The 26,691-nt window shown below is 43.1% G+C and overlaps 1 protein-coding gene across 4 annotated transcripts in view; it reads right to left on the bottom strand.

Annotated features, from left to right (window-relative positions):
- HHAT (hedgehog acyltransferase) overlaps nt 1–26,691 on the bottom strand; it is a 278,182-nt gene that overhangs the window by 147,797 nt on the left and 103,694 nt on the right. For all 4 annotated transcript variants that reach the window (XM_072948490.1, XM_072948488.1, XM_006198736.4 and 1 more), the window contains one exon: nt 14,868–15,018. In XM_072948490.1, coding sequence (XP_072804591.1) covers nt 14,868–15,018 — 151 coding nt within the window. The remainder of the gene's footprint in view (nt 1–14,867; nt 15,019–26,691) is intronic.

The following is a 26,691-nucleotide window of genomic DNA, read 5'->3' as shown; positions in this document are numbered from 1 at the left end:
TCATTACATTTAATTTTGCATCGTTTGAATAGTCCCAATGCTCTCCTCATAGCAGTAGAAATAAAGGTCTTGTGGATTTGGGGCCAAAATAACAATAGAAAGATTCACAGTGACAAAGGGCCATCAAAACAGAAAATAGTGCAATTTATTGTGCATTAGTTAAATTGGTAAATCTACAAGAAGTGCATTTATGTCAGATAATGTGGATTAAAAGATAGCCCTCCCATAGCCCCAGTGTCTCTAAGCACAGAAGAGGCTACGTAACACAACACGGTATCTTTGGAAAAGAACGCCTGGCTTTGACTCCAAGACGGAAGCCAAGATCTGCTTGAGCATGTGAGGAAATGAGAAGAGAGTGATGAAAAGCTACTGCCATGAACATATTACACCTTTTAAGCCGTGAGAAATTCATTTAATAAATTGACTGCGGCCTGAAATCTAATTAAATCTAAAAAGAGGCATCAACCTGAAATGCTAATGAGTTCACACTTAAATTGTATACAAGGCAGCCCTGCTATGCGTGCAGTTAATAATGCATTACCTCCAGGATTTTCTGTATTCGCTGGAGCAACATGACACGAATTATTTCTACACACTCTCTGGATGCAAATACCTTCACGCAGGCAATCTGGTCACATTCCCTTGCCCTGTCAAGGTGAATGAGATGAGATGTGGTTCTCAAGGGCTGTGATTATAGCTGCGAAAAGGAAAGTCAACACTTAGTAAGGATACATACGTATCTTTTACTCAGAAAAACAAGGAGTGTTTTGCTGTCCAATACTTGGCACCCGATATTTAAAGTAATTTGAATGTGCAAGACTAACAATGTGGAATGCCAAACTGCTTTACAGAAACTAAAGCTTCAATCAGTTCAGTTTCAAGCTGGCGCTCATCCGGCACCCGTACCAGGTACCGCGATCCTGCGGTCCAGCTCTTTTAGAAGCTGCAGCAAAGCAGCCGAGGTCCTCCGGAGGCTGTGCCCCGTCTGTAACGCAGGAGTGGTTGAGGGGCAGGGGAGGGGCTGGAAAGCCCTCCTGAGTGGTGAGCATCACAGCATCAAGGCCTGGCTCTGAGTTACTACAACACCCTCTTAGCTGCTCACTGCTCCTGCCCTCACCCCTAAGGACTGGTCTCCTAACACTGTGCAATGCCCCTTCTCAGCTCAAATCCTTTCCACGTCCGCCCAGCTGTGATGGTTCACTCTATGTATCAACTTGACTGGGCTCAGGGATGCCCAGAGAGCTGGTAAACAGCATTTTGGGGTGTGTCCATAAGGGTGTTTTGAGAAGAGATTAGCACTTGAATAGATAAGCTGAGTAAAGAAGATCCACCCTCACCAGTGTGCGTGGCATCACCCAACCCATGGAGGGCCTGAACGCAACAGGAAGGCAGGATCTGCTCTCTGCTGGAGCTGGGACACCCATCCTCTCCAGCCCTCAGACATCGACCCTCCTGGTTCTCAGACCAGGACGTACACCATCAGCCCTGGATTCTCAGGCCTTTGGACAGGGACTGGGACTTACACCGTCAGCTCCCTTGGTCACCAGGCCTTTGGACTCAGACTAAATTACACCACCACTTCCCTAGGTCTCCAGCTTGCAGATAGCAGATAGCAGGACCTCTTGGCCTCCACGGTCGCATGAGCCAATTCCTATTAAAAAAGCTCCTCAAATATACAGTTGACCTGGGACAGTGTGGGGGTTAGGGGCCTCCAACCCTCTGTGCAGTTGAAAATCCTCATATAACTTACAGTCAACCCTCTATATCCGTGGATTCAACCAACCATGGATAGTGCAGAACTGCAGTATTTACCACTGAAAACCACCCTTGTATAAGCAGACCCGCACAATCCAAGCCCATGTTGTTCAAGGGTCAACTGTACACACACATACACACACACACATCTATATGTGTGTATACAATTATATATATGTGTGTATACATACACATACATGTACCTATATACACGTACATATATACAAAGTCAATGATTAAACATCGTGGGGGTTGGGACACCAACCCTCCACATAGTCAAAAATCTGCAGATAACTGTCAACAAAAAATCCCATATCCAATAAAAAATACTTTCAAAATTGAAAGCAAAATAAAAACATTTTCACACACAAAAAAGACAAGTTTAAATAATTCACTGTCAGCAGACTAGAAGGCTGGGGAAGGTCTTCCGGCAGAAAGGAGTATATCAAATGGAATATGTGGACCTACACAAAGAAGTTAACAGGACCAGAAATGAGCTAGGAGAGGAGGGAATGAGGGGCCACTGTTTGGTGGGTATGAAGTTTGTGTTTGGGAAGATGAAAAAGTTCTAGAGATGGATGGTGGTAATGATCGCGGAATAAGGTGAATGGACTTAATGCCACCAAACTGTACACTTAAAAGTGGTTAAAATGGTAAAATTTCTCATCGAGTTAAGGGAAAAGGCATAGATGTACTTCAGTAACTGAAAAGCATTATAATATCACAGAAAAGGAAAGTACTGATAAAAACTCAGATGATGCCACTGAATTGATCTGGATGTAAGTTCACATTAGGAGAGTGATCTCAGGTAATAACCTTTGTAAGCTCCAAATTGCTAACTTGTACATTAGGGAAATAAACTTTTCTTACGAGAGATATTGTAGGGATTGATATAACCTTTGTAAAATACTTAGCTCTATACACTGACATGAAGTAAACCTTCAATAAATGTGAGCTTCTCATATTCAAAAAAAAAAGTAAATTTTCTGTAAAATTGTGTACGCTACCATGATAGACAGGTAGATAGACAAACAGTTAGATAAATATGAGGGCATTAAAAAAAAAGAGTAACAGATGCGACACATAGAAAACAATTATCAAGATGGTAGCTTTAAATGCAACCACACCAATAATTTTGTTAACTCTAAATGGTCTAAATGGCCAATGGTAGAGACTGTCATTTTGGTTAAAAAAGTAAAACTCAGCTCTATGCTATCTATTCAAAACTTATCTTAATTATAAAAACACATACAGGAAAAAAGTAAAAGGATGGAATACGATATGCCCTGGAAACACATCAAAAGAAAGTTGGAGTCACTATATTAACATCAGACAAAATAAACCTCAGAATGAGAAACATAAACAACAACAAAGAGGGTCATTATAAAATGATAAAGTGGTTACTTCATCAAGAAGGTATAACAGTCCCAAATGAGTATGCACTCTATAACAGAGCTTAAAAAATCATAAAGCAAAAATAAAATCCAAAGGCCTTGTAATGGTCCCCTGTTCTCTTGGACACTCATTTGCCACTACACTTCCCCTTGCTCATTCTGCCCCACCACTCTGGTAGCACTGCCGTTCCTTAAACACCCAGGTTCACTTTCCATACTTGGTGTACTTTTTGCTGGAAACACTCCCCTCAGCCACCAACACAGCCACTCCCTCATCTCACGCAAGTCTCTGATCAAATGGCCCCTTCTCAGCAGTCCTTCTTTGTCCACCCCATTAACACTGCAACTCCTGCCACTCCCTGTCCCCTTTCAGCTGATTTATTTTTTCTCTAATAGTTATGAATTTCTAACATCCTATATAGTTTACCTATTTTGCTTATTGTCTTCCTCTTATTATTATGGAAGTTCTATGAGGGCAGGATGTTTTTCTGCTCTTTTTCTTACTATTCTCTATCTAGAGCCTAAAACAGCACCTGTCACATAGGTATTTTTTTTTATTATTTTTTTGATTATTGATTGGCTCTTAAAATTGAATTGCCCCTTTCCAACCCCATTCCCAGATGTCCTAATTAGGATCAGCCTTTTGAAACAGAGAAATTACATTTATTTTGTACAGTAGAGTGATGTATAAACTCTACACCATGACATAAGGTATATGAAAATGACTTGCCCAGTACCTGGCAGATGTGGTCACTGGCTTAGTCCTCTTGCTCCTTTCCCATCCAACCAAGAGTTCACACATGCTTTTGTATAGCCAAAATCTAACAGAGCCTGGTTTCTGGGAGACATGATGATAAATGAAGAAATGAGCCTTCCTCTCAATGCCAACTCATTCTGAGCATCTTGCTTGATAAGCCCAGCTGCAAGTGGTCTCTGCTGCCTCTGAACTCGGCATACACTTACTGCCTAAATGAGTCACTGAAGCCTTGTCATATTCTGCCATGTATTTGATATTGAAGCACATGTCCCCTAAGGGCAAACAAAACTAACACTTCTGTATTTCCCTCTGTTCTTAGCACGTGGGATGTACTCAATAGGTATATGTTAAGTGAATGGTAGCATAGGAAAGACAGGAACCATGGTGTGTTTTACCTCTACAAAGAAGAATCCCACATGGCTAAGAGCATACGTAGCAGGACTGGGTGGTACCAGCTATAACAATGGTATATCGCCATATAGCCAATAACAATGTATGTTATATGTGATAAAGGTATATATGACAATGATCCTACCATAGACATCACTATAGCCATCACTGAATTATATGCTCACTCATTTACTGTTCATTCCACACAAATGCCTACTAACTGCTTGGCAATGCCAAAGGCACACATGATATGAGAGGACCACTGCCATCAAGGAACTCACGGTCCAGCGGAAAGAAACAAGCAAGATGACCAGTGATTACAATGCCAATTTGCACGTAAGCATGATGAAGAGTTAAAGTACAGAGGGCACCGTGGAAGCATCGTAAAGGGGCACCTAACTCAACCTTAGAGAGCCAGGACAGGTATCCCAGAAAAGATGCAGGGCGAATTGAGAGCAGAAGATGCACAAGTAGGAATAAACAGACAATGGGAATGGAATGGGCTGACGGCATTGGAGGACAGCACATAGTCCAACAGAGCCAGAACGGCGCACTGAGGGAGGGACTGTCAGGAGATAAAGGTTTCCTCCCCTCCCGCTGAAACCCCTCCCATCTAGCCCCTTGACTAGACTAGACTAGACTACAAACCCAGCCCCTTTACTCTACTGAATGAAGCAAGCTCTCTTGATAAAATTAGTAATAACCTCCAGCTGACAAACCCCTTGACTTCTCAGAAGCATCAGACTCTGGTGACCCCTTCCTCTTTTCTTGAAATACTCTCTTTGCTCTTCTTTGCCAAATACACTCTCTAGTTTTTCTTTTTTATGTTCCAAGAGAAGTTGGCCTTCTCTAGCCAATCTTTTTTCATCTCCTTTACAGGCTCAAACCTCTCTATGCAGGCTGAAAATGTTGAAGTCCTAAAAATATTAGGCCTTGCAGGGGGCCTAAACTCCTCCCTGGCTAATAGGGTCATCCTTAGTCAGACACCCCACCTGTGCCCAGCCTCATCTCAAATGACCCCTACCCATGCGCTCTCTGCACCCCAGCCACAATGGTCTTCTTCAGGCCAGAAAACTGCCACATTCTCCTATCACAAAGCCTTTGTACATGCCGTTCCCTCCTCCTGGAAGACTCCTTCCCCTCCTACTTAACCTTCAGACCTCAGGTCGATCCACGTCTCAGCAGAGGCACTTTCTACGACTAGAACAAATCCCTCTGCGCAGCTGCAACAGCACCATGGATCCCTCTCTCATGGCATCTGTCACAGAGCAATTCTACCTCAGCCTGTAACTGGCCTTTAAATCAGTGTCCCTCTTCCCCTTTAGACTGTCACATGGCTAGTGCTCCAAATACAGAGAATGCAAGATAGCAGAGGGGCCAGATCAGGAAGGGCTTGGTAGGAATGGGGACTCCTTCTAAGGCCAAGGGTGATGATCACAAATGCTTCTCAAAGTACGGTCTGTGGACACTGAATCACCTTAAAGCCGCTTGATAACATTCAGATCAGTGGGCACTATCCCAAACCACTCAATCCGAATCGAGACACAGGCTCCTATTTTACCATTTAACAAGCTTGCAGATGAGTCTGTTACCCACTATCATTTGAGACCTATTCCTCAGTCCACCAGTAGCAGTGACATGGAATCTGACTACAGTTTAGACCAGCTTTCCTACAATCTGGGGAAACCAGGAGCAATCTCCACTCGAGGCAACAGAAGCAAGGGCCTGCCTTGCCCTCAATGGATGAGTAACGAAAACAGTCCTGCGCCTCTCAGATCCAGGCCAAAATGACCCCCATGGCCAGGGCTGGGGATTATAATATGTAAAACAGCGAGAGAGGACAGAGAGGAGAAGCAACAGATGGAAAGCTCCCCAGGGTCCAAGGATGAGAATCTGAGGCATAATTTTCACATTGTAGGTGACGCCTACTCAGCCCCCTTCTTCCTTCAGGAGGCTACAGAGTTTAGCCTTATCGTTCCCTTTTGCACAAAAACCACTGATTGTCCGTGATCAGGGCTTCACTCCTTCCCACCTCCTTCGGAACAGAGAACAGCCTCTCCCTAGTCTCCTGTCCCTAAAATAACAAAGGCCCTTTACATTTTTCTCTTTTGTGGTTGCTGTGGTTGGGGTGGCGGTGATGGTGGCTGGTTGGTTGGTTTTTAGCCTCTAATGAGAAGAAATAAAAGAACTGTTTTCTTTACTCACTCCCTTCTCTTTTTTTCCTGAGACCCAATAAAGAGACGCAAATTCCCCCTTGGATTCTAATGGTAAGTTGTTCAATACAGGAAAGGCTGAAACATTCACATTTCTAAAGAAACACAGCACCTAGGACGCACGCCGTCAGAGGGGGGCCCAGAAGGAGCCTCAGGGACAACAGAGGCGGCAGATTATATGCAAACAGATGGCATTTTATCAATGCAGTCGGGACGGCACGTTAGCCACTGGGAATAAATTAAGTTGGACTCACACTTCACATGTCAGCCAGTTTCTCTTTTATCTCTTTACAGGAGTGGAGGACGTGGGAGACCATCTTCCACTCGGGAAATATCTGTTTGTTGAGGGCCTAATATGTGCCAGGTCCCAGGCTACACAGTGCACAGACTATGGAGAGCAGGTTTCTGAGAATCTACAGGAAAACTGTTTCTGTAGCTTGTGGATCCCCCAGTGCAGGATTCTTGCCTTATACAATAATAAATTTCAAAAGGACTCCCTCAGGTTATCACCAAAGGCTGAAACTATACAGGGAAAGAATAAGAGACCTGCGTGCATACAAATATAAAAATTATACATCAAAATACTGATAAATATTTCAGAGAAACAGCAGGTTGCACTTTGAATGCCATCCTCAGAACTGAGGTGGGGCAAAAAGCAACACTGGTTTGCTGAAAGGAGGGTGGGAATTAGAAATAAGAAAGTGCTGGGGGGAGGATGTAGTTCAGCGTTAGCATGCATGCCTAGCATGCATGAGGTCCTGGGTTCAATTCCCAGTACCTCCATTAAAATAAATAAATAAACAAACAAACAAACCTAATTACCTCCCCTCAGCAAAAAAAAAAAAAAAAAAAGAAAAGAAAAAAAAGAAAGAAAAGTGCTGAGGGCCCAGAAGGTTAAATATTGGTAGATGAGGGGCAATTCTCCGTCCTCATTGGCAAAGAAGACCTGATCTAGGTGAAAGTAAGATAAAGAACCAGGGAAGGAGAAAGAGGACAGCCGTCAAGGTGGTCGTGGGCCAGGGGACACAGGAGGAGGAGACACTGGCAGGAGAAACAAAGTCAAGTTTCTACATGGGCACCAGGGGCCGTCCCACCCCATCCTACCTCCATCGAGGCAGCCATTTCTAGATCACTGCTTGCAACATACGGGAGGTAACGTAAGACCAGAAGCCCCACGGACCCCGTACCCTTCCCTCAGTCAGTTACTCAGGGTTAAATGGCCACTCTGCCTCCTCGTCCTTTGGCGCATAGAGGCCAACCCACTGCCCAAGTGCCCCCTCCCCTATCACCCCCTACACTACCTCCCTTTCTAGGGAGTCAGTTTTAAAGCCATCACCATTCTCGGCACCCCTAAGTTCCAGATGCTGTCACACAAGTCTTACATTCCGTACCCCGGAGGAGGAATTCACCTCCATTTGATTCCACTAGACACACTGAAAGGCAGTGATCACGCGCACAGACTCCAGAGCCACGTGCCTGGGTGCAAACCCCAGCTCCACCACTTGGTAGCCCTGTGAGTTAAGGATTTAGTGCGGGATCTCAACAGTTTCATTATTTGTAAAGTGGGGGTGACAGTACCTACATCATAGGGGTTCTGCGAGGATGAAATAAAAATGTAAACACACATAGAAATGTGCCTGGCATGACACAAGCATTACGTGTTTGCTGCTGCAGCTGCCACTGCTGCTACTACTATTATCATCCCCACCGTGACAGCTGACCCTCCAACAACGTGGATCTGAGCTGTGTGGGTCCACTTACATGCAGATTTCTTTCTACAGTAAATACTATGGGTCCAAGGTTGATTGAATCCAAGGATGTGGAACCACAGATAGGGAGGAAACACAGATTCAGAGGACCGATGATAAATTATCTTCAGACTTTTGACTGCGAGCGGCGGTCAGCGACCCAACCCTTGTGTTGTTCAGGGCTCTCAGTATTAGCCCTGGGGATGTGTCTTCAAAGGGCTTCCTTCTGTGTCCCGCTTCCTTACTCCTCATCATCCATCATAAGAGATCAGGATATCTTCTGGCAGCCCCTTCCTCAGAAAAATCTTATCCCCAAAGACAAACAGCTGTCAAACTCCTCTCTCACATCAAAATCTGAATGGAATCTCTTTTCCTCCTGTAGGTTTACAACATTCTCCCTCATCCGGTATCAAGGATGTAGCACAATGTCTGATAAAATAATGATAGTAATGAAGGAAGAAAGGCATACAGAACTCATTCTTCTCCAGACAGATTCATTCTCAGGAGAACTGCGAGCAGACACAAGATTTTGGCACCAATACTTAATGAGAAAAACAGGGAGCTAAGGAGGCTGGAGGGTTGACAGTGGTCACGGCACGTGCACTTACAGCAAGGATGTATCAGTGCAGGTGACACAGAGCAACGGCTCAGCCGCCAGATCACAACACTTGAAAATCTGGCTCTTGCAACCTAGTAATCAAGTTTTCAGAAAAGAGTGACCACTCATCCGTTCAGCACATATTTCCTGAGTACCCACTACGTGCTGGGCACTGGAAAGGGTGCTGGGGACACAAGATCTGATCATCGCCCTCAAAGAGCTGGTGGGATGTGAGCAAGTAAAGAGCCAGTTACTGTGGAGCATGGCTGTTGCCATGACAAGAACAGGGCATTAGTTCCAATCGGTGAGTATTTTTTTTTAATTGAAGTATAGTTAGTTTACAATGTTGTGTCAATTTCTGGCATACAGCATGTTTCAGTCATACATACATTCCTTTTCAGTTTTTTCATTATAGGTTACTACAAGATATTGAATATAGCTCCCATGCTATACAGAAGAAATTTGCTGTTTATCTATTTTATATATACGATGTCTCCATTGTCCAAGGAAGGAAACTATGGCACAGAGGGGTGACTGGGTAATTAGTGGAGCCAGGAAGCAAACCCGGGCAGTCGGGCTCCGTATCTGGGCTCGGGTGACTGGTGACCAACAGAAGCCCTCCGTTGAAAGATGCCCTAGTGTTACCTGCATCAGAGCACCTCTTCCTCTAAAAGCCTTCAGTCTGCGGGTCCACTCATTAATACGTGAACTGAAAGAATCCTCCATGTGGGGAGAAAATAAGAGAAGAGCAGAGTAACTGTCTTGGAAGTAAAAATAAATCCAGGAAGCAAAACATAATGATGGTTCATAAAATTTGCCTCAGCTTCTTCTTTGCTTCTGCTCTGATTTATGGACGTCTATGTTTGCAGGAGACGGTAAGGGGATTTTGAAATATAAATATAAGAAGCAGGAAAATGTCTGCTGAGCCTGCTGAGATGGGAATCCTAAGGGAGAAGGGTGGGCTAAGAGAGGTACCCCAAACTGGGAGGGGATGCAAGTGTCCTGTCGCTGGGAACTATTTGCAAAAAGAACTCTCGCAGGGGTGAGAGGGAGGTCGCAGTGGTCGAGATTATAGGGACCCCCGTGCTTCCACTGTGAAATCCATGCCTTGCCCATATTATCACCCTCCCCTACCACCGTCCACCTCCACCACCACCCATCCTCTCAGGCCTGTCTTTTCCAGGAAACTAAAAAACAAATAGTGTCACATTTATTCTCACATCTGTCATTATGATTATCAGCTAATACTTGGTGTCTACCTGTGCCTGCTCTGTGTTCACTGCTTCAGTACGTGAGCCCACTCAGCATCTTCCCAGTGAGGCAGGTGCTCTAATTAGCCCTATTTTAATACCTCAGAGAATGGAGGCAAAAGGAGGTTAAATAATGCACCCAATTACCCAGGTGGAGGAGGCGCGGGTAGGCGGGACAACTTTTGCTGGGACTAATGCAACGACAGAACCGGAAGGGAGCACAGATATTATCTAGCAACAAGAGTTTGTCTTTCATTTAACAGAGGAAACTGAGGCGAAAGTGGCTTGATCCAGCTCCTTCCTGAGGGCGGAGCCTGTCACTTTTCCACCACGGTCTGTCCCTCTGGATTGTCACGTCTCAGGCTCAAGGCTGGACTGGAGCCTCCACTCAGCCAGTGCCATCACTGCCCGCTGCTTCCCTAACGCGGCCAATCTCGCTGTCACTTCTGGCTGCCTTAGATTTCCAAGTACAAGAAAGTAAGAAGCTACCACTTCCTGAGGACCAACCGACTGTACCCTGGGCTCAATCAACCCTCACATGACCACTATGAGGCAAGTGTTATTATTACCTCCATTTTAGAAACAAAAAGATTGACCCAGAGTATTTTCATTATTTTCCCAAATCACACAGCTAGTACATACCAAATTGTTAGTTACTAAGCTGCCTCCAAAAAAAAAAAGTGAACCCATTAATAGCACCTGTTAATAAGCATCTTTTCTCACTTACATTCCCACTTCCCCTGCTTTCCACCTGGCAATGCTGGTAGACATGCTGTATGTTTCAAAACTCCATGCTGCCATCCTGCCCTGCAACCTGAGGTTAAACATGACTCAAAGGCAGGATCCATGCAAAGCCAGCAATTTGTGCAGCTAGTCTTTAGCATCTATCACAGGCTTGGATCAACTCTCCACGTAGGGACCTAAATTCTCCTATGGGCCTAACAGTTCATGCAATCAAGGCCCCACTGGAAAAGAGGGCTCAGGTTCCTCCCAGCTCCAGCCCAAAGCTGTCCCCATATATTAAGGTCTAGCAGCCACCAACGGCACTCAGATCCCCCTGCGATAAGCAGTGAAACATGAGTTTGCCTGCGAAGACCTGAGAGCATCATAATCCAAGAAATGCAGAGGGTAAGCTGTGCGAGATTCCTGAGATAATTGAAACTGACCCATAACTCACCAGCCGCCATGAGAAGTTCTATCACTTTGCACACTTTGCTTCCATAGCTAGAAATCAAGTCAGAGGAACATGATCAGATTTCTAATTTGGAGCCTTGGACACGCAATGTCATCTTTAATGACTCCCGGCAAAAGATGCTCATTACAGATCTCAGCACACCTAAATTAAAACATGAAACCCCAAAATTAAGCAGGAAATTCTCAATTTCTCATGCCACAGAAAAATCATGCAAGAGGGAATACACAAACTCCTCAGGGTTTTGTTCTGCCTGTAGATATTCGAGCGGGAATTACATGAAACAGAAGAGCTAGTAGGAAAAAATAATAATAATAAACAAACCTGCCAGGTCCTAACTTTCAGGTTTGGGCCATCTGGGGGAATAGCAATTTTTCATGATCAATTTGAACTATCACGTCAGGGAACATTATCTCTCTGCTGATGGCCGATTTCATCTGTTCTGTGATGGAGCGCTCAGATTCCTCTGGTACGGTAGGCTGCCAGCTTTAAGTCTTTGCTTACTGCTAAGTGGACTGAAAGACAATGCAATCAGTCAGCACGGTGTTCAGGTACATAAGGGTCCTTTAAAATGGGAGGCTAAAATCCAGCTCTCATCATCAGTTCTAAATCTAATTAAGTGTGGATTTTCTAGACAGCTTAGGTGACCATTAAGCGATCTCCAGAAGATTGTTTTCAAATCTCTTCCCTCCACTCCCCATCTACCCCCTGCCCTTTGTTTGTGTCACCGTATGAGTGGCTGTCCCCGCCCAGCAGACTGACTCACAACACCAGCTATCACATCTGCTCATGACTCAATTCTTCTCAAACCAAAACTCAGGAGCAATCCCCTGTCTGCAGCCATGTCTCAGTGATGGCCCAGAAATATTAACGTAAAGTTAGATGTACATATTTTAAGTTTTCTTTTCCCTTGACATGCATTCTTATGGAGAAAAGTTAGAGAATGGGGACCAGGACCGCTGTAGGGTTATGTGACCAGATCCTGACTATGAACATGGTAAACTTCCTCATAAAGGTGGAGGAACATCATGAATAGTGCCAAGGGGAATCTATACTTTGTATCCTTTTTAACAGTTAAAAAACAACTTCTTCTGAGCCTTAAACTGTGCACTACAGCTCACAAGAGAGTTAACCTCCTTTCTTCAATTTAGCTATGTACTGTGGAATGGCTGTTGTGTGCAGAGAATGAAGGCCCAGGTGTTTCTAAGTATAACTGGCAAACCAGAAGACGCTTCAAGAAACTCAGACAAACGTGAAGGGGAAAATCTACACTCATGCCAGCTAAAGGAAGCCGGATACAGTCTAGGTCACGCTCCCGGGAAGGACCAGGTTTGCTGTTTCATCACTTGCCCTTGTAAGTACCTCCCTTTAGAAACACAACCCTGGGAGGAGGCATGCCAGAGTAACTTTTCATTATCATTTTCCTGCCCCCGTAGCAACTGAGAGGGAGGAGAGAGTGTTTCAGCAACCTGGGGGCTACACTATTTGAGGCTAGGTCCAAACAAGAATGACAAAAGTTCTCGGCAGACAGGCTCACTCCATCTTGGTGGTTTGTATATAACGAAGGATCTTGGATAAAAAATAAAATATCTAATTAATTAGCCTAGAGCTGGCATGCCTGCCAAGAGTCAAGGTTTTTTTATTATGCCAACCAACACTGGAGGAGCCCTTTAAAAGAATGTGCCTCCCAAGAAAAACATGAGTGCAAAATTCACCCCAAGGAGTCAGAGGAATTGTGCAAGGTGCCCACAAGGCACTCATGACATGTTCCCCAAACCACGCTGAGTTCCAACCCATTCATTCAGTAAATTACTTTTATGAGCAGGTCAAAAGTTAACAGAGCCTTCCAACCAGGCTCACGTTTCAAACAAGAACCACTTCCCGGCCCCTGAGCTGGAGAGAGCCCCATTTCTAACCTCGCCATCAGAACCGGGCAACCTATGATATTCAGTGAAGCAATTAAGGACAAATCAAAGCAATTACGTGACATTCCTTGCAACAATCAGGTGGCATTTCTAATCCCAAGCAGCAAACTGGACCCAAAATAAAATGTGTTCACAGAGGCTTAGATAAATTCAGCATCCATAATTACTATGAAAAACCAGGAAGTTGCATGCCATCCACTCCAAGAGCAACCTTAGACATGGTAATATTCACTGAGGTCTCCCCCTCGGCTCTTCTGCCTACAAGGATGAAACATAAGACTGGATGAGCCAGAATGAGTTTTCTGAGCAGGGCCAGGACCAGGGTGAGGCAAACCTAGGCTCCCAAGGAGCACAATTTAAGTAGACACTGCCTCCCACAGATGTGCCAGTCCTCACCCTGAGGTTCCTACGTTAGGTTTGCAATTGCCAAAGCCAGCCCATCACCTGTTACACACTGGAAATGACAAGAAACACAGCAGGCAAACAACCTTATCTGGAGAACAACAATCACAAACGGCAGGGGGGGGCTGAAGGATCTTTTGGAACAAAGACTTCCAGGCCAACCATAAATTTATGGGGCAAGATCAAGAAGACTAAGAATTAGCCAGAAAGGGAAAGAAAAAGACCGTATGATATCACTCGTATGTGGAATCTTAAAAAGAAAGAGAAAAATAGGAACCCATCTACAAAACAGAAACAGACTCACAGACACAGTAAACAATCTTATGGTTACCAGGGAAAGGGGGTGGGAAGGGATAAATCTGGGAGTTTGAGATTTACAAATATTAGCCACTATATATAAAAATAGATTTTAAAAAAGTTTCTTCTCTATAGCACAGGGAACTATGTTCAGTATCTTATAATAACCTTAAATGAAAAAAATATGAAAATGAATACATGGATGTATACGCATGACTGGGACATTGTACTGCACATCAGAAACTGACACATTGTAACTGACTGTACTTCAATTTTTTTTAAATCAGCCAAAAAAAGAAGACTAAGAAAAATCAGAAAAAGTATCTATCCATGTGTACCAAGTATAGAAATAATATAAGGGTAAAGCTAACATTTATAAACACCTACTATGTGCCAGATATTTTAAATGTATGTGTTAGCTTAATCCAAAACAACTCTTCCAGATGATGATAATAATAATTATTATTATTATTATCATGTAAGAAATAAGAAAACTGAAGCTTAGATTCAGTTAGCTGCCCCAGATCTCAGAGCTAGGAAATGCCCTGGCCCGTGCTATTAACCTAAGTTTATTTCTTTAACCTACTGTCCCACATGTAAAGATGTCATTTTCAATACAAACAGAGCAATAAAATCATCACAACACACAGCATGTTCTAAGTTAGTAAGAAACCACTTTAGACATAACCCTTTGTGCATCTGTACACAGACATGGTGAGAAACTCTCTTATCTCATATACCTTCATAGCCTGAGAATATTTTTTGAGAGGTTCAGAAAGCAAGGATTGGCATCCTGTTAGATGAGGGGGAAAAAAAACCTAAAGTACCAAATGCGGCTTGAGTAGGGGCAGAGAAAGGATGGTGGCCCAAGTGCTTTGAAGTTGGCCAAGCCAAGGCTCCTCCCATTAGACATCCCTGAAGGGCCTTCATAAACCAAGCCACTGACCTCCACATCCCTGTGAAACTGAACATGGTGCTCACACAGCGAGGGAGGGGCGGCGGCGTGAGTCCATCCAGGCGCATGAGCAGAGCCGGGACACCAAAGAGCACCAAGTACTTCACATAGAAGAAGAGCACCTGGGCCAACGCCAGTCCTCCTGAAAGACAGAGGGACCTGTTAGACACAGCGCCAAGACGTGGAACAATCTTCCAGGAAAGATGCAACGTCACACACCACCTGCTCCCACTTCTCCAACCCCTCCCCTCCATCCCCTCAACTCACACATTAAAAAACTCTCCCATGTTGGTTTTGAGCAGTGAGATTTTTGGATTTCCAAATATTGAAATCTCCTTTATTACTGTGACAGGCAACAGGACCTCTTAGCAATCATGATTTTACAGATACTAGAAAAGGGCACACTTTAAAAACATATATATATAGGTGTGTAATTTTTAAAAACTATTAGAAAAGAAAAATCCTTCCCAAATCTTCTCAAAACCTCATGAGTTCACACCCACTAGGATGGCTAGAAGCAAAAACTCAGATCAACAAGGGTGGCAGATATGTAGAGAAACTGGAACCGTCATACACTGCTGGCAGGAATGCAAAATGAAGTAGCCACTTTAGAAAACAGTTTGGCAGTTTTTCAGATGATTAAACACATAGTTATCACATGACCCAGCAATTCCACTCTTTGGTGTATACCCAAAAGAAATGAAAACAGATGTCCCCATAGAAACTTACACCCAAATGTTCATAGCAGCATTACTCACAACAGCCAAAAGATGAAAACAACCCAAATGCCCGCTGACAGATGAATGAATAAACAAAACACAGCATAGCCATACAGCAGAATATTACTCAGCCAGAAAAAGGAATGAAGTACTGCTACACGCTGCAACATGAGTGAATCTTGAAAACACCATGCGAAGTGAAACGAGCCACCAAAGACATATTATATGATTCCATTCATATGAAAGTCCGGAAGAGAGAAATGGAGACAGAAAGTTGATCACTGTTTCTTTAGCACTGAGGGGCCGGGGGATGAGATTATGCGGGGTGGTAGCGAAAGAGCAGTTTTTTTTTTTTTTTGAGGTAATAAAAATGTTCCAAAATTGGTGGTGGTGATAGCTGCACAGATCTGTGATAAACTAATAGCCATTGAGTCGTACACTTTAAATGGGTGACTTGTATGATATGTGAACTATATCACAATAAAGCTTTTTTTTTTCCACAAGTAAGGGCTCCAAGCTGCAAGAACCTGTAATTTCTTGGCCAGAATTGTGTCTTTCTGAAACAAACGCAATGCAGGGTGCAGACACTGGGTGAGATCTGAGGCTGAAGACATACGCTATGGCCCCTCAGGCCTCTGCCTGTCCCCTCTGAGAGCAACCCATGCCTCCAGACGGAGCTCAAGATGTTTGACTGATTGACACCTCTTTGTGGGCTTCCAGGCTGGTGGCTTTGACCTCTTCACCTTGGGAAGAGGGTGGGAGACCTGAGCCACAGGTCTATAGGGCACCACAAACCTGGGCGAGCTACTGGTCCTATTTGCACTGGTCTCAGCAGCAGAGTGAGGCAGTGAGGCGAGTCCGCCAGAGCAGTGTCCATCAGGAGAAGGTCAAGGGTTAAGTGTATGAGGAAATACTGGAGAAGATGACCAGTAGCCACATGCTATCCACCCTCCAGACCCACCTTCCCCAGCACGCAGGGCAGTAATGCAGAGCAGGCTGACGAAGCTGATCGGGTCATCTATGGGATATTCTGAAGGAAATAAGCAAGACTTAAAGAAGCTCTAGCAGAAGATTTTACTGCCTGGCCCTCTTGATATTACACGAGGATCTTCAAAAGAACATGATTACCATGGAGTGTGTGGCTATAAACAGTAACTCTGTGCTGGAAGAATCACATAAGCCATTTTCTGAACATACCATTTGGGGAAAGGCAAATGGCAGTTCAAATTGGAAAGCCACATGTCCTACAAGGAGAGTCACTGTGTCTCAGTCCCATTCAGGAGCAGTCAAACAGTTTCTTCAGACTTTTGGAAACCAGACTACAATCATATCTGCTGGAAGGGCTGACATAAAATCGTAGCAATCCTATATATTCAGAGAAAACTCTAATTCGAAAAGATACATGCACCCCAATGTACACAGAAGCACTGTTAACAATAGCCAAGAAATGGAAGCAACCTAAATGTCCATCAACAGATGACTGGATAAAGAAGATGTGGTGCGTATGTGTGTGTATGTATCTCTTACACACACACACACACACACACACACACACACACACACACACACACAATGGAATAGTACTCAGTCCTAAAAAAGGAATGAAATAATGTCATTGGCAGCAACATGGATGGACCTAGAGATTATCATACAAAGTGAAGTAAGTCAGAGAAGGACAAATATCATAATATCATGTATATGTGGAATCTAAAAAAAAAAGACACAAATGAACTTATTTACAAAACAGGAAGAGACTCACAGACATAGAAAACAAACTTATGGTTACCAGGGAGGGAAGAGAGGAAGGAGGAATAAATTGGGAGTTTGGGATTGGCAGATTAAAAACTACTATGTAAACAAGGTCCTACTGTACAGCACAGGGAAATATATTCAATGGTTTATAGTAAATTGTAATGAAAAAGAATATGTATATGTATATATATATATATATATATATATATATATATATATATATATATATATAAAACTGAATCATTATGCTGTACACCAGAAACTAATACACTGTAAACCAACTATATATTAATAAAAAATAAAATTTTTTTAATTTTTAAAAAGTAAAAAGATAAATTTAAAATTAAAAAAATTGTAGCATTCTTGGATGTATCTGATAAGAGACAAGAAAAAAGCAGATACGTACGTGTGTGTATGTAATATGTTTATGTGTATGTGTGTGTATAAATACTCATCAAGAAGTGGGATATATGTGCCAACAATACCACCCTAAAAGCATTTGTTGGGGAGCACATGACTACCCTGAATGGTGAAGAAATCAGTTCCACTGTCTGAGATGGCAGTGAGGGGAGCTCTGAAATATTTCAAAATGAACCATCAGGCTCTAGTCAGAAATATCCCAGAGCTACAAAAAGGCAGGACGTAAGTAAGAATGACTAATTAAAAGGCATGAAGCTTCCAGAGTTGACAATGATCAGCCTGAAGAACTAAAGGCATCAAAAGACCCAAGGAAGACTGTGCATGAATGGTTAACGCCACCCAGAGCTCTTTTATATGTGAAGCGTCAGAGACTTCTCCTTGTTAACAGGATGCAAGATCAGGGAGAACGGGTTGCTTCTTGTCCCAAATGCCGCCTTTCATTTGACACTATTTTTGTACAGTTGTCATATAGGAGGCATATGAATTAAAAATCCATAACTGAATCTACACTTTTATGAGTCACCATTTGTTAGTCCTTTCACATGGAACCAGGCTAAGGAAAGGGCTGATTATGTACCGGTATTTAATCAGAACGCTATAGCTACATCTAACTGAAGATAAGGTAATTGGGGATTTTTAGCCCAAAATGATGGAAAGCACAAGTACTCATACATTTTTATCAATATGCAACAAGTGCCCTTTTTACCTGATATTAAGTATTTTTGATGAATTAAGACACAAAAGGCTTTAAATCATTTTTTCCTTGACCTTTTAGTAACTGATTCACAAGCTTACAGAAAAAAAAATGATGCACATTAGTTGTTTGAGCATTATAACTGTAATTTCTGTACTGTTTAATTTTTCAGAAAACAATGTGTTTGTACCCATGAGTTTAACAATTCTGCTGTCTTGCTGTTGGTTTTCATCAGCCCTAGGAAATATCTGCATGGCTCACTCTTCTTTCCCCTTGACCTAAAGATTAGTCTTTCCTTGGTAAGATCTGGTCTAAGGTTTCAGGGTTAATCCTCAGGATTTTACTACAATCTCTCACTAGGCTGATGACATGTTAGAAGGCAACACAAGAACACAAGTGACTCAAAAAAACAAAACAAAACAAAACGAAAAACAAGGGACTCTACTCTGAAATTTATTGACACACATAAACTGAATTTTCATTATATTCAAAAATACAAAATTTAGTTATTTTTTTAATATTTCCAAATATTTTTGCCAGGTTTACATTTAAAAGATGCTCTCAATAGCAGGAGTTATTGATTGGTTTCTACCTAACCTAACCCCTTCCTCCCAAAAAAGTCATACATGAGTTCACACGTCACGTTCATTCATTGAACAAGCACGTCCCAGGGCCTGACTGCTGCATCACCAGTTACGTGCTAGGAGAAGTAGACTAGAGGTCAGATCAAGTGGGGACCCAGGCTTTGGGAGCTCACAGGTCAGTTTCATTACAGTCCCATTTATCTTTCCCTTTGGCACTTGTCTTCTTTTGCCTTTATGTCCTATCCCTCCTTCTCCTGGCAAAATCCCATTTATGCCTCAGATCCCAGTTCAAATATGGTCTCTTCTTCCAAATTTCTCTATGCTTCAAGCAGAATCAATAACTTATTTTGCATTAATGTAATATATAGTTGTTAAGCCCCAATCACTTACCAGATACTGAGCAATACAGTGTTGAACAAAGAGGTAAGATCCTTGCTTTATAATGCTCTGCTCAAAGTGACAGAAAAGAATGTAAATCAGGAGTGGGATGAAAACCCACACCTCTAGGACTGGCAACAATCTGAACACAGTGGCTTAAACACATTTGTTAGAAAACTTTACAACTATTTATTGTATACATATTATGGACCAAGCATCACATCAGTGGAACTCCTGCCTTCATGGGGCTTACATCTTAACAGGAGTCAACCAAAAACAGACATAAAGATAAATAAATTCTATATGGATACCAACAAACTATGGCAGACCGTATTCCCCAAGAGTGGTGGTAATGACATCTTCCATCCCACATGTTCCTCTGTAATGTAATCTTGCCATTCCCTCATCAGAAGTAAATCTGGACAGATCCTAGGATCAAGAGATACAGACGGAGTGATGCTGTTCCAGTTCCAAGTATAGCCTGTCACTGGCCGGCAGCTTCTGCTTCCTGCCCCTTGGAGCACTCACTCTTGGAACTGGTTGCCAAGCTACAAGATGCCTGAGCCATGTAGAGAGGCCACAAGAAGAAGCACCAGCTGAGCTCCCAGCCAAGTCAGCCTCAACTGCCAGCAGGGTGAGGAGCCGCCCTGGATGTCCTCCCCAGTGGAAACTCCAGATGACTGCAGCGCCAGCTGACGTCTGGCTACAACCACAGGACAGACCCCAAGCAAGAACTACCCAACAAAGTCCAGTCAACCAACGGAACAATGAGAGAGAGGAAATCATCATTTTCAACTGAGTTTTGCAATGGTTTGTTATTTAGCAACACCAACTGGGACAGAGGGTGATAAATACAATGGAAAAAGGAAAAATTACTGAGCAGGGTAAGAGAACCCAGAAATGCAGAAGTGGCAGGTGCTGCTATTTTTAAAGGGGGAGCCAGAGTGGTCCTCATTGAAAAGAGGACATTTGAGCAAAACCTTGAAGAAGGTGAGGGAGTGAGCTCAGCAGCCACCCTGCTCCCGTCACACTTTGGTTTTACAGTTCGTGCCATGGTTATCACACCAGAGCACAGCTGTTCCTCTCCTGCGAGACCACGGGCTTTTCAAGACTAGGAATTGTATCTTATGCCTCTTGTATTCCCAACACCTAATATCTGGCCTCTAATTAATGCTTAATAAATGTTTCCTTGAAAAGTACCTAAATTAACCATTCACCTTGTAGTATAAAAACCACTTGCGAACGGATTTTTCTGGGAAGTATACCAATAGTCCATAATCTTAGATCTCTATTCTGAGGACTAAGTCACTCCTGAAAGTTCAGACCTGACACCAGATAAAAGAATTCTCTGTGGGTCTGGGACCTCACATTCCCAGCGTGGAACAAAACTGCGGAGGGAAGAGAAAGAGAAGTCTGAGCCCTATGCTTGCCACTGCCTTGAAGTGCCTGTATGTGGTGAATTCCACCACCTGTGGCCCATCTCCAACTGGAAGGGCTTCAAACTCAACTTATTCAAAAGAGAATGAGGCTTTCCCTCCCTCAAAACCAGAAACAGAGGGGATGGGATAGCTCAGTGGCAGGGTGCGTGCTTAGCATGCATGAGGTCCTGGGTTCAATCCCTAGCACCTCCATTAAATAAATAAATAAACAAAGAAACAAACCTAATTACCTACCCCCCAAAATTTTTTTAAAATAAAATTAAAAACTAGAAAATTTTAAAAAATAGAATATGATGGATTTTAAAAATAAATTTAAAAAAAACTAGAAACGGAGCAGACTTTCAACACAGGAGATTAACTTTACAAAGAGCTCTAGGATGAAGGGGACTGAGCAAAGGCCCCAGATGTGGGGGTTTAGCCCTTCCTCCATTGACACCCCTACTCGCCCAGCCCTGGCTGCTCTCTCTGCATCTGACATTACCTCACCATAATTTGAATGGATAGACAGCAGCTGGTGATTGGCTCCCATCTAGCTTTCACCCTCCTCTCAGCTCTGGTCCTCACACAAGTGGCTGAAGAGCTCATATCGGGGATGAGGGGTGGCCCTGACTCACTGCCACACCCTCATCACCAGCCTGCCCAGGCTCTTGCCGCAGTCCACGCGCTGACCTTGCCCCTGGACGTTTTCTGCTCCAAGGCGAACGACTCCAGGCACTTTCATCTTGTCTACATCCAGCCTATCCCAGACTCTGTGAACTGTTCTGTGACTGTCCAGTTTAAGAAGCCCAGATATGTTATAGAAGCTTCTTCTCACATCAAGTTCTTTATAAAAACGTTTCTTGCCTAGAGCTAACAATACTGCATTTTACACTGAAAGATTTGTTAACAGTGCAGATTTCATGTTAAGTGTTCTCACCACCATAATAAAAAAGAACCTTTCATATACAAGATCTGGGTAAGTATTATAAGTATAAAGAAGAATAGAAACCAGGAAGCACAACGGAAATAGAATCGGAGATTTTCCCCTGCAGCGGCAGGTATCGGGAGGAAAGGAAGCTCACGTGCTGAGAAGGTCGACACCAGTAGTCAGAGTTATCATGATGCTCCCAGGTTCCCACAGAGACACTGGAGAAAAGATGGTTATTGGCTGTGCAGTGGTTATATAACGTCCTTTGTCAAGGGGAAGACATGCATTGGTGCCAAGAAAACCAAGTCAGAACGTGTGATTGATGGGGGAAGGGTGTGAGGTGACGGTCAGCACTGAGGAACTGCTACCAGGAGCTCCAGGGGAGCAAGCGCTCAAGTCAGGAAGGCAAGAACAGGCGTGCTGGTGTGAGATGCAGCCAACGGCATCAGGAGCCCGGCCCAGCCTGCTGAGGCCAAGGAGGTAAAGGAAATTCAATTATTTCTGGTCACTGAGTTCTGGGAATCAATGACTACAGCAAATTTTGTAAACTTAAACCTAAGGATTTAGAAGTTGGATTCAGAAGTCCCATTGGGTAGAAGCCAGTGTCCTCACCTACTGGGCTCAACAGGATAACTGACCTGCTGAAGGAGAAACCAGCTAGAACCCAGTATGGAGTTCAGACTCATCCAGTAAGCCATCACGAGCCAAATCTCTAACTCATGTGAACACCTGTAATTTACCTACCTGGGCAAGGTTTGTAGCAAAGATTCCCTACTCACACTACAGTAATAATACGCTGTTAACAACTGGTTGTACACATTGATGACAAGGCCACCCACAGCCAGCGGTTGACCCTCCAGGGCTCAAAAAGGAGGGTGGTCCCAGGACCTTGGCTGCTCCTCCCCTAGGAGCAGTTAACAGCAGAAGGCTGCTTCTTAGAAAGGCAAATACTGTTGCAATTAATGCCACATCAAGGAGCTGGGAGGAAGCAAGAGGGAAAAAAAAAAAAGGCAATGAATCAAAGAGGCTGGAGGAACAGTAATCAAAGTGCCCAAATACCCAAAGTGGAGATGAGCCAAGGTGGTGGACGATAAATGAAACAAGAACACTCCCAGGTTGCTGGAGAGTGATCTTGGGGATGAAAAATTCTGGCCACATAATTTCTTTCTGAATGACATACAGGAGAAGATAGAGAGGCCAGGGTGCAGTCCTCAGGTGGGTCTCCATTCCAGGAGGGGCAGCAGCCAAACAAGGGCACGAAGGCTTGGGCTCTCCTGAGGGGGGAACATCAGAGCTCAGCCCTTTCTTCTCACCTTATGACTGGGAGGCTGGGACCTACCGTGTCCTTCACACGTGGCTCCTCTAAGTTTTAACTCATCTTCAAGGTGCCTCATTAATTACCAGCAGCCATTCAAAACAACACTCACACACATAGCAAAGATGTAAAGAAACACATGAGAGCAAAAATCACCAAACTTGGGATGGGGTTGACATTTGGGAGGGGGGCAGGAAATGCGATCAAGAGGGGTACCCACAGGGGCTTTGACTGTGTGGGTAATATTTCAGTTTTTAAACTAAGTGATGGATAAACACATGTTCACTATATGTTTATGACTTTTTAGATATCACAAATGTATGTGCATAAATATGTATGTAAAATACAGTCTCACTGCCAGGGCAAGTTCACCAACAAACCAGTTTCTGAGAGCACACTACGGCAGAACAATAGCAGCTACCACCGATTAAGCAGTTGCTGTCTCCATATGCCGAGCCACATGCACCACCATATTTAATTCTCATAACACACCTCTCTGTGGGCATAGGTATTATTACCACCCACATCTTACAGGGAGGAACCTAGGCACGAAAAGGTTACAAAACTTGCCTAAGATCACACACTGATAAGCAGCAGAGTTGGGACTTGAAATCAGGGCCTGCTGCCTCAAAGTCACCCTGTTTACTAGATTCACATACAACTCTGAAAGCAGATCTAGAACGGAGTCCATGTGAGGTAGACCAGATCACAGGACAACTAGGGAGCCAGTAAATGAGCTGAAGGAAGTGTTCTGAGCAAAAAAGCACAGGCAGAGACAAAGCTCTAAAGATGCTCAGGAAAGCAAGCCTCAAGGAACACATTGTAAGCAAAGATAACGCAAGAACGGTGGTGCACTGTGATGAACAGTGGTGAGCAACTCAAGATTTACAGATTTGAGAATTCGGATCCTCTTAGCATCAAAATAAGTAGTTACAGAAGAAACTCCAAGGAGAGTTTGCCTTCCAAAATGTTTAACCTTTAGACACACTAGTTACTAAAAAACCTAGTTTTAAAAACTTTCTTCTTTTTAAGAGTTTAAATTGCCAAAATGCCTCTCTTCATAAAGAAAAGGTATGTTGCTGGGGGGAAAAAGCTATCTGGATAGAATATTAAATCCTCCTTAATTATAAATTGTTAGTATCTTTAGGGAAAAGGCTATAAGCCATAACAGATCACACAACACCAAGTTATAAAATGTCCGATAAAAATATTGAATATATCACAAAATATATCTTAAACTATGGTGTTCCAGAAGAATTTTTTAATGGTAAAATGAATTTTAAGTCTTTTGCAAAAAGCTATTGTAGTATAACAGAATAAATATGCTGCATTAAGAGTTTATGTAAGTCTACAAAGGCCCTTCCCCATTCAAATACTGTGAAGGAAAAAGATTCCACACAGCAGAAGCAAAGTAATACAATACACACAGCTATACAAGACTTAATGAAGTCATGTGGGAAAATGAGGGAGATTTACAAAGGGATGAGCAACATGAAAATTCTGAAAAGCAAATTTGCACACAGAGACCAGGTGAGGATTACTGTTTGAATCCTGATGCCTCGGTGTGATGCTCTTTGCCCAGTCGAAGTGCTCTGTAAAATCTATGTGCAACAAGAATTGGATATTAACTACTAATTAAAGTCTTCTATTGCAAATCCTAAAGGAGCAAAAATAAATCCCTTTAGGAAGCAAATAATTGCCTCCCTAAAGTATCCAACAAATTCAGATTTCCAAACATCAATCTTGCTTAAAAGAAATATCTGCCTATTTTAGGTTGTCTAAGAAGTTATCTGTACCCTAAGCTACCCTGGGCACAAACTGGGTTAGGTGGGGATCCACAGAGACCACAGTATTCTGAGGGATACTGGGGATAGGGAGGGAGGGCAAGGAACAGTTAGTGTTTCTAAAAGAAAACTGTGGTGGTAACTTGCTATCCTTTATAACACCACATCAAGCAGGCATCTCTCCCATTCTGCAAGCAAGCACCATGAAATTATCCTCACACCATACGGAGAATCTGTAATTGAACAGTCAAGTCCCACAGTAGTAAATCCCAGAGTAGCTCTGGGTTCACACTGCATTAATTTTAAACAACCTCAGGATTCTAATCCAAGGAGAGAATTTATAAAAATTAATTTCTTTCTGCTGTATCTTAAACCTTGCAATATTTAATGTGTCCAAGGGTGAAAAAAGAAGAGACTCTTTACACTGACATGTTTGTGTCCCCAGTTCTCAAGACAAACGTCAGATGTCAAATGCTTATCCAACTCCCTCACTGTGATGTGATAGAATGAGAAGAAGTAAATGGATGACTTGGTTAGTATTTCATTACTATTTAGATAGGTGCACAGACGTTATTTCAACAACAGCTGGTGCTTAAACACTTTGCTGTAAAACCCTCTGACTATGTGCACTTAGGAGATGGGTCTCCAAACTCCAACCAGTCAGTGAACAGCTAAGATTTCTAAAAAGACTTTACTGTACATTCCCCTGAGATTCATTATATCTTTATCAAGTAAGAACAGCTAATTTGCAATCATTTTTACCACCCCACCTCTTCACTCTCAGATGCTTTACCAAAGCTCTCTCCCCATAATCTCATATACCTGGATTTACTGTGGATTTACCATGGTGAAACACTACTCAATAATGAACTCAAGAAATGGGGTCTTGGGGAGCTCTTTTGAAGAAAAGCCATAGTTGCTGCCTCCTTAATTCTAAGCTCTATTCTAAGCTCTTTCGAACTGGGGTATAGTTCCAGACTGCCATATTTTGTCTTCTTATAAGATTCTGAAGTTCAAAAGAAAATGAGGGTACATGGCATCACCATACATTTGTCCAAACCCCTAGAATGTACAACACCAAGAGCCAACCCTATTGTAAACTCTGGATCTGGGGTGATGACGATGTCTCACTGTAGGTTCATCAATTGTAACTAATGTACCCTCTCTGATGGGGGATGTTTACAGTGTGGGGCGCACTGGGGGAGCAGGGGCTTATATAGGAAATCTCTGTACCTTCCTCTCAACTTTGCTGTGAACCTGAAACGGCTATTAAAAAATAATCTTTTTTTAAAAAAAGAAAGAAAGACAAGAAAATGAGAGTTATCCTTTAGAGATGCTACCGAAATGTTTACGTACAGGGCTAAGAGGTTATCATTTGAGATTTGCTTCAAAGCAGTATGGGAGAGAAGACAGATGAAAGATAACTGGTCATCAGTAAACCTGGTTGATGAATACTAGGCGTTAGATACATGTTTTGGCTTTTAATTTTCCAAAATAAGAAGTTTTAAAAGGGGAGGAATTAAGAGCCTGAACCAGAACCCCAACTTTTAGCCAGGAACTTTCTCCTCACACACCAACTGAATCCATTTGCAGGGTACAGTGAGAAAAAGGAACTTATACCAGCAAAATTCTACCTCTTCATCACCCTGGGAGCACAGGAAGTCCAAAAAGAGTAAATTGAAGAGGCCAATGAGAGGAAGGAGGGAGAGAATGCCAGGAGGCAGGATAATGAACTTGCTCATCAGTGCCTGAATCACTGGGAACCGGCTGACTACGAGGAAGCAGGTCTCCGTATAAGATGCCCCACCATCATCTTCATCACT

The sequence above is a fragment of the Vicugna pacos genome, chromosome 23, assembly GCF_048564905.1.
Source record: "Vicugna pacos chromosome 23, VicPac4, whole genome shotgun sequence".
Classification (NCBI taxonomy): domain Eukaryota; kingdom Metazoa; phylum Chordata; class Mammalia; order Artiodactyla; family Camelidae; genus Vicugna; species Vicugna pacos.
The sequence above is the reverse complement of the archived record's forward strand: the minus strand, read 5'-3'. Positions and strand labels throughout refer to the sequence as shown.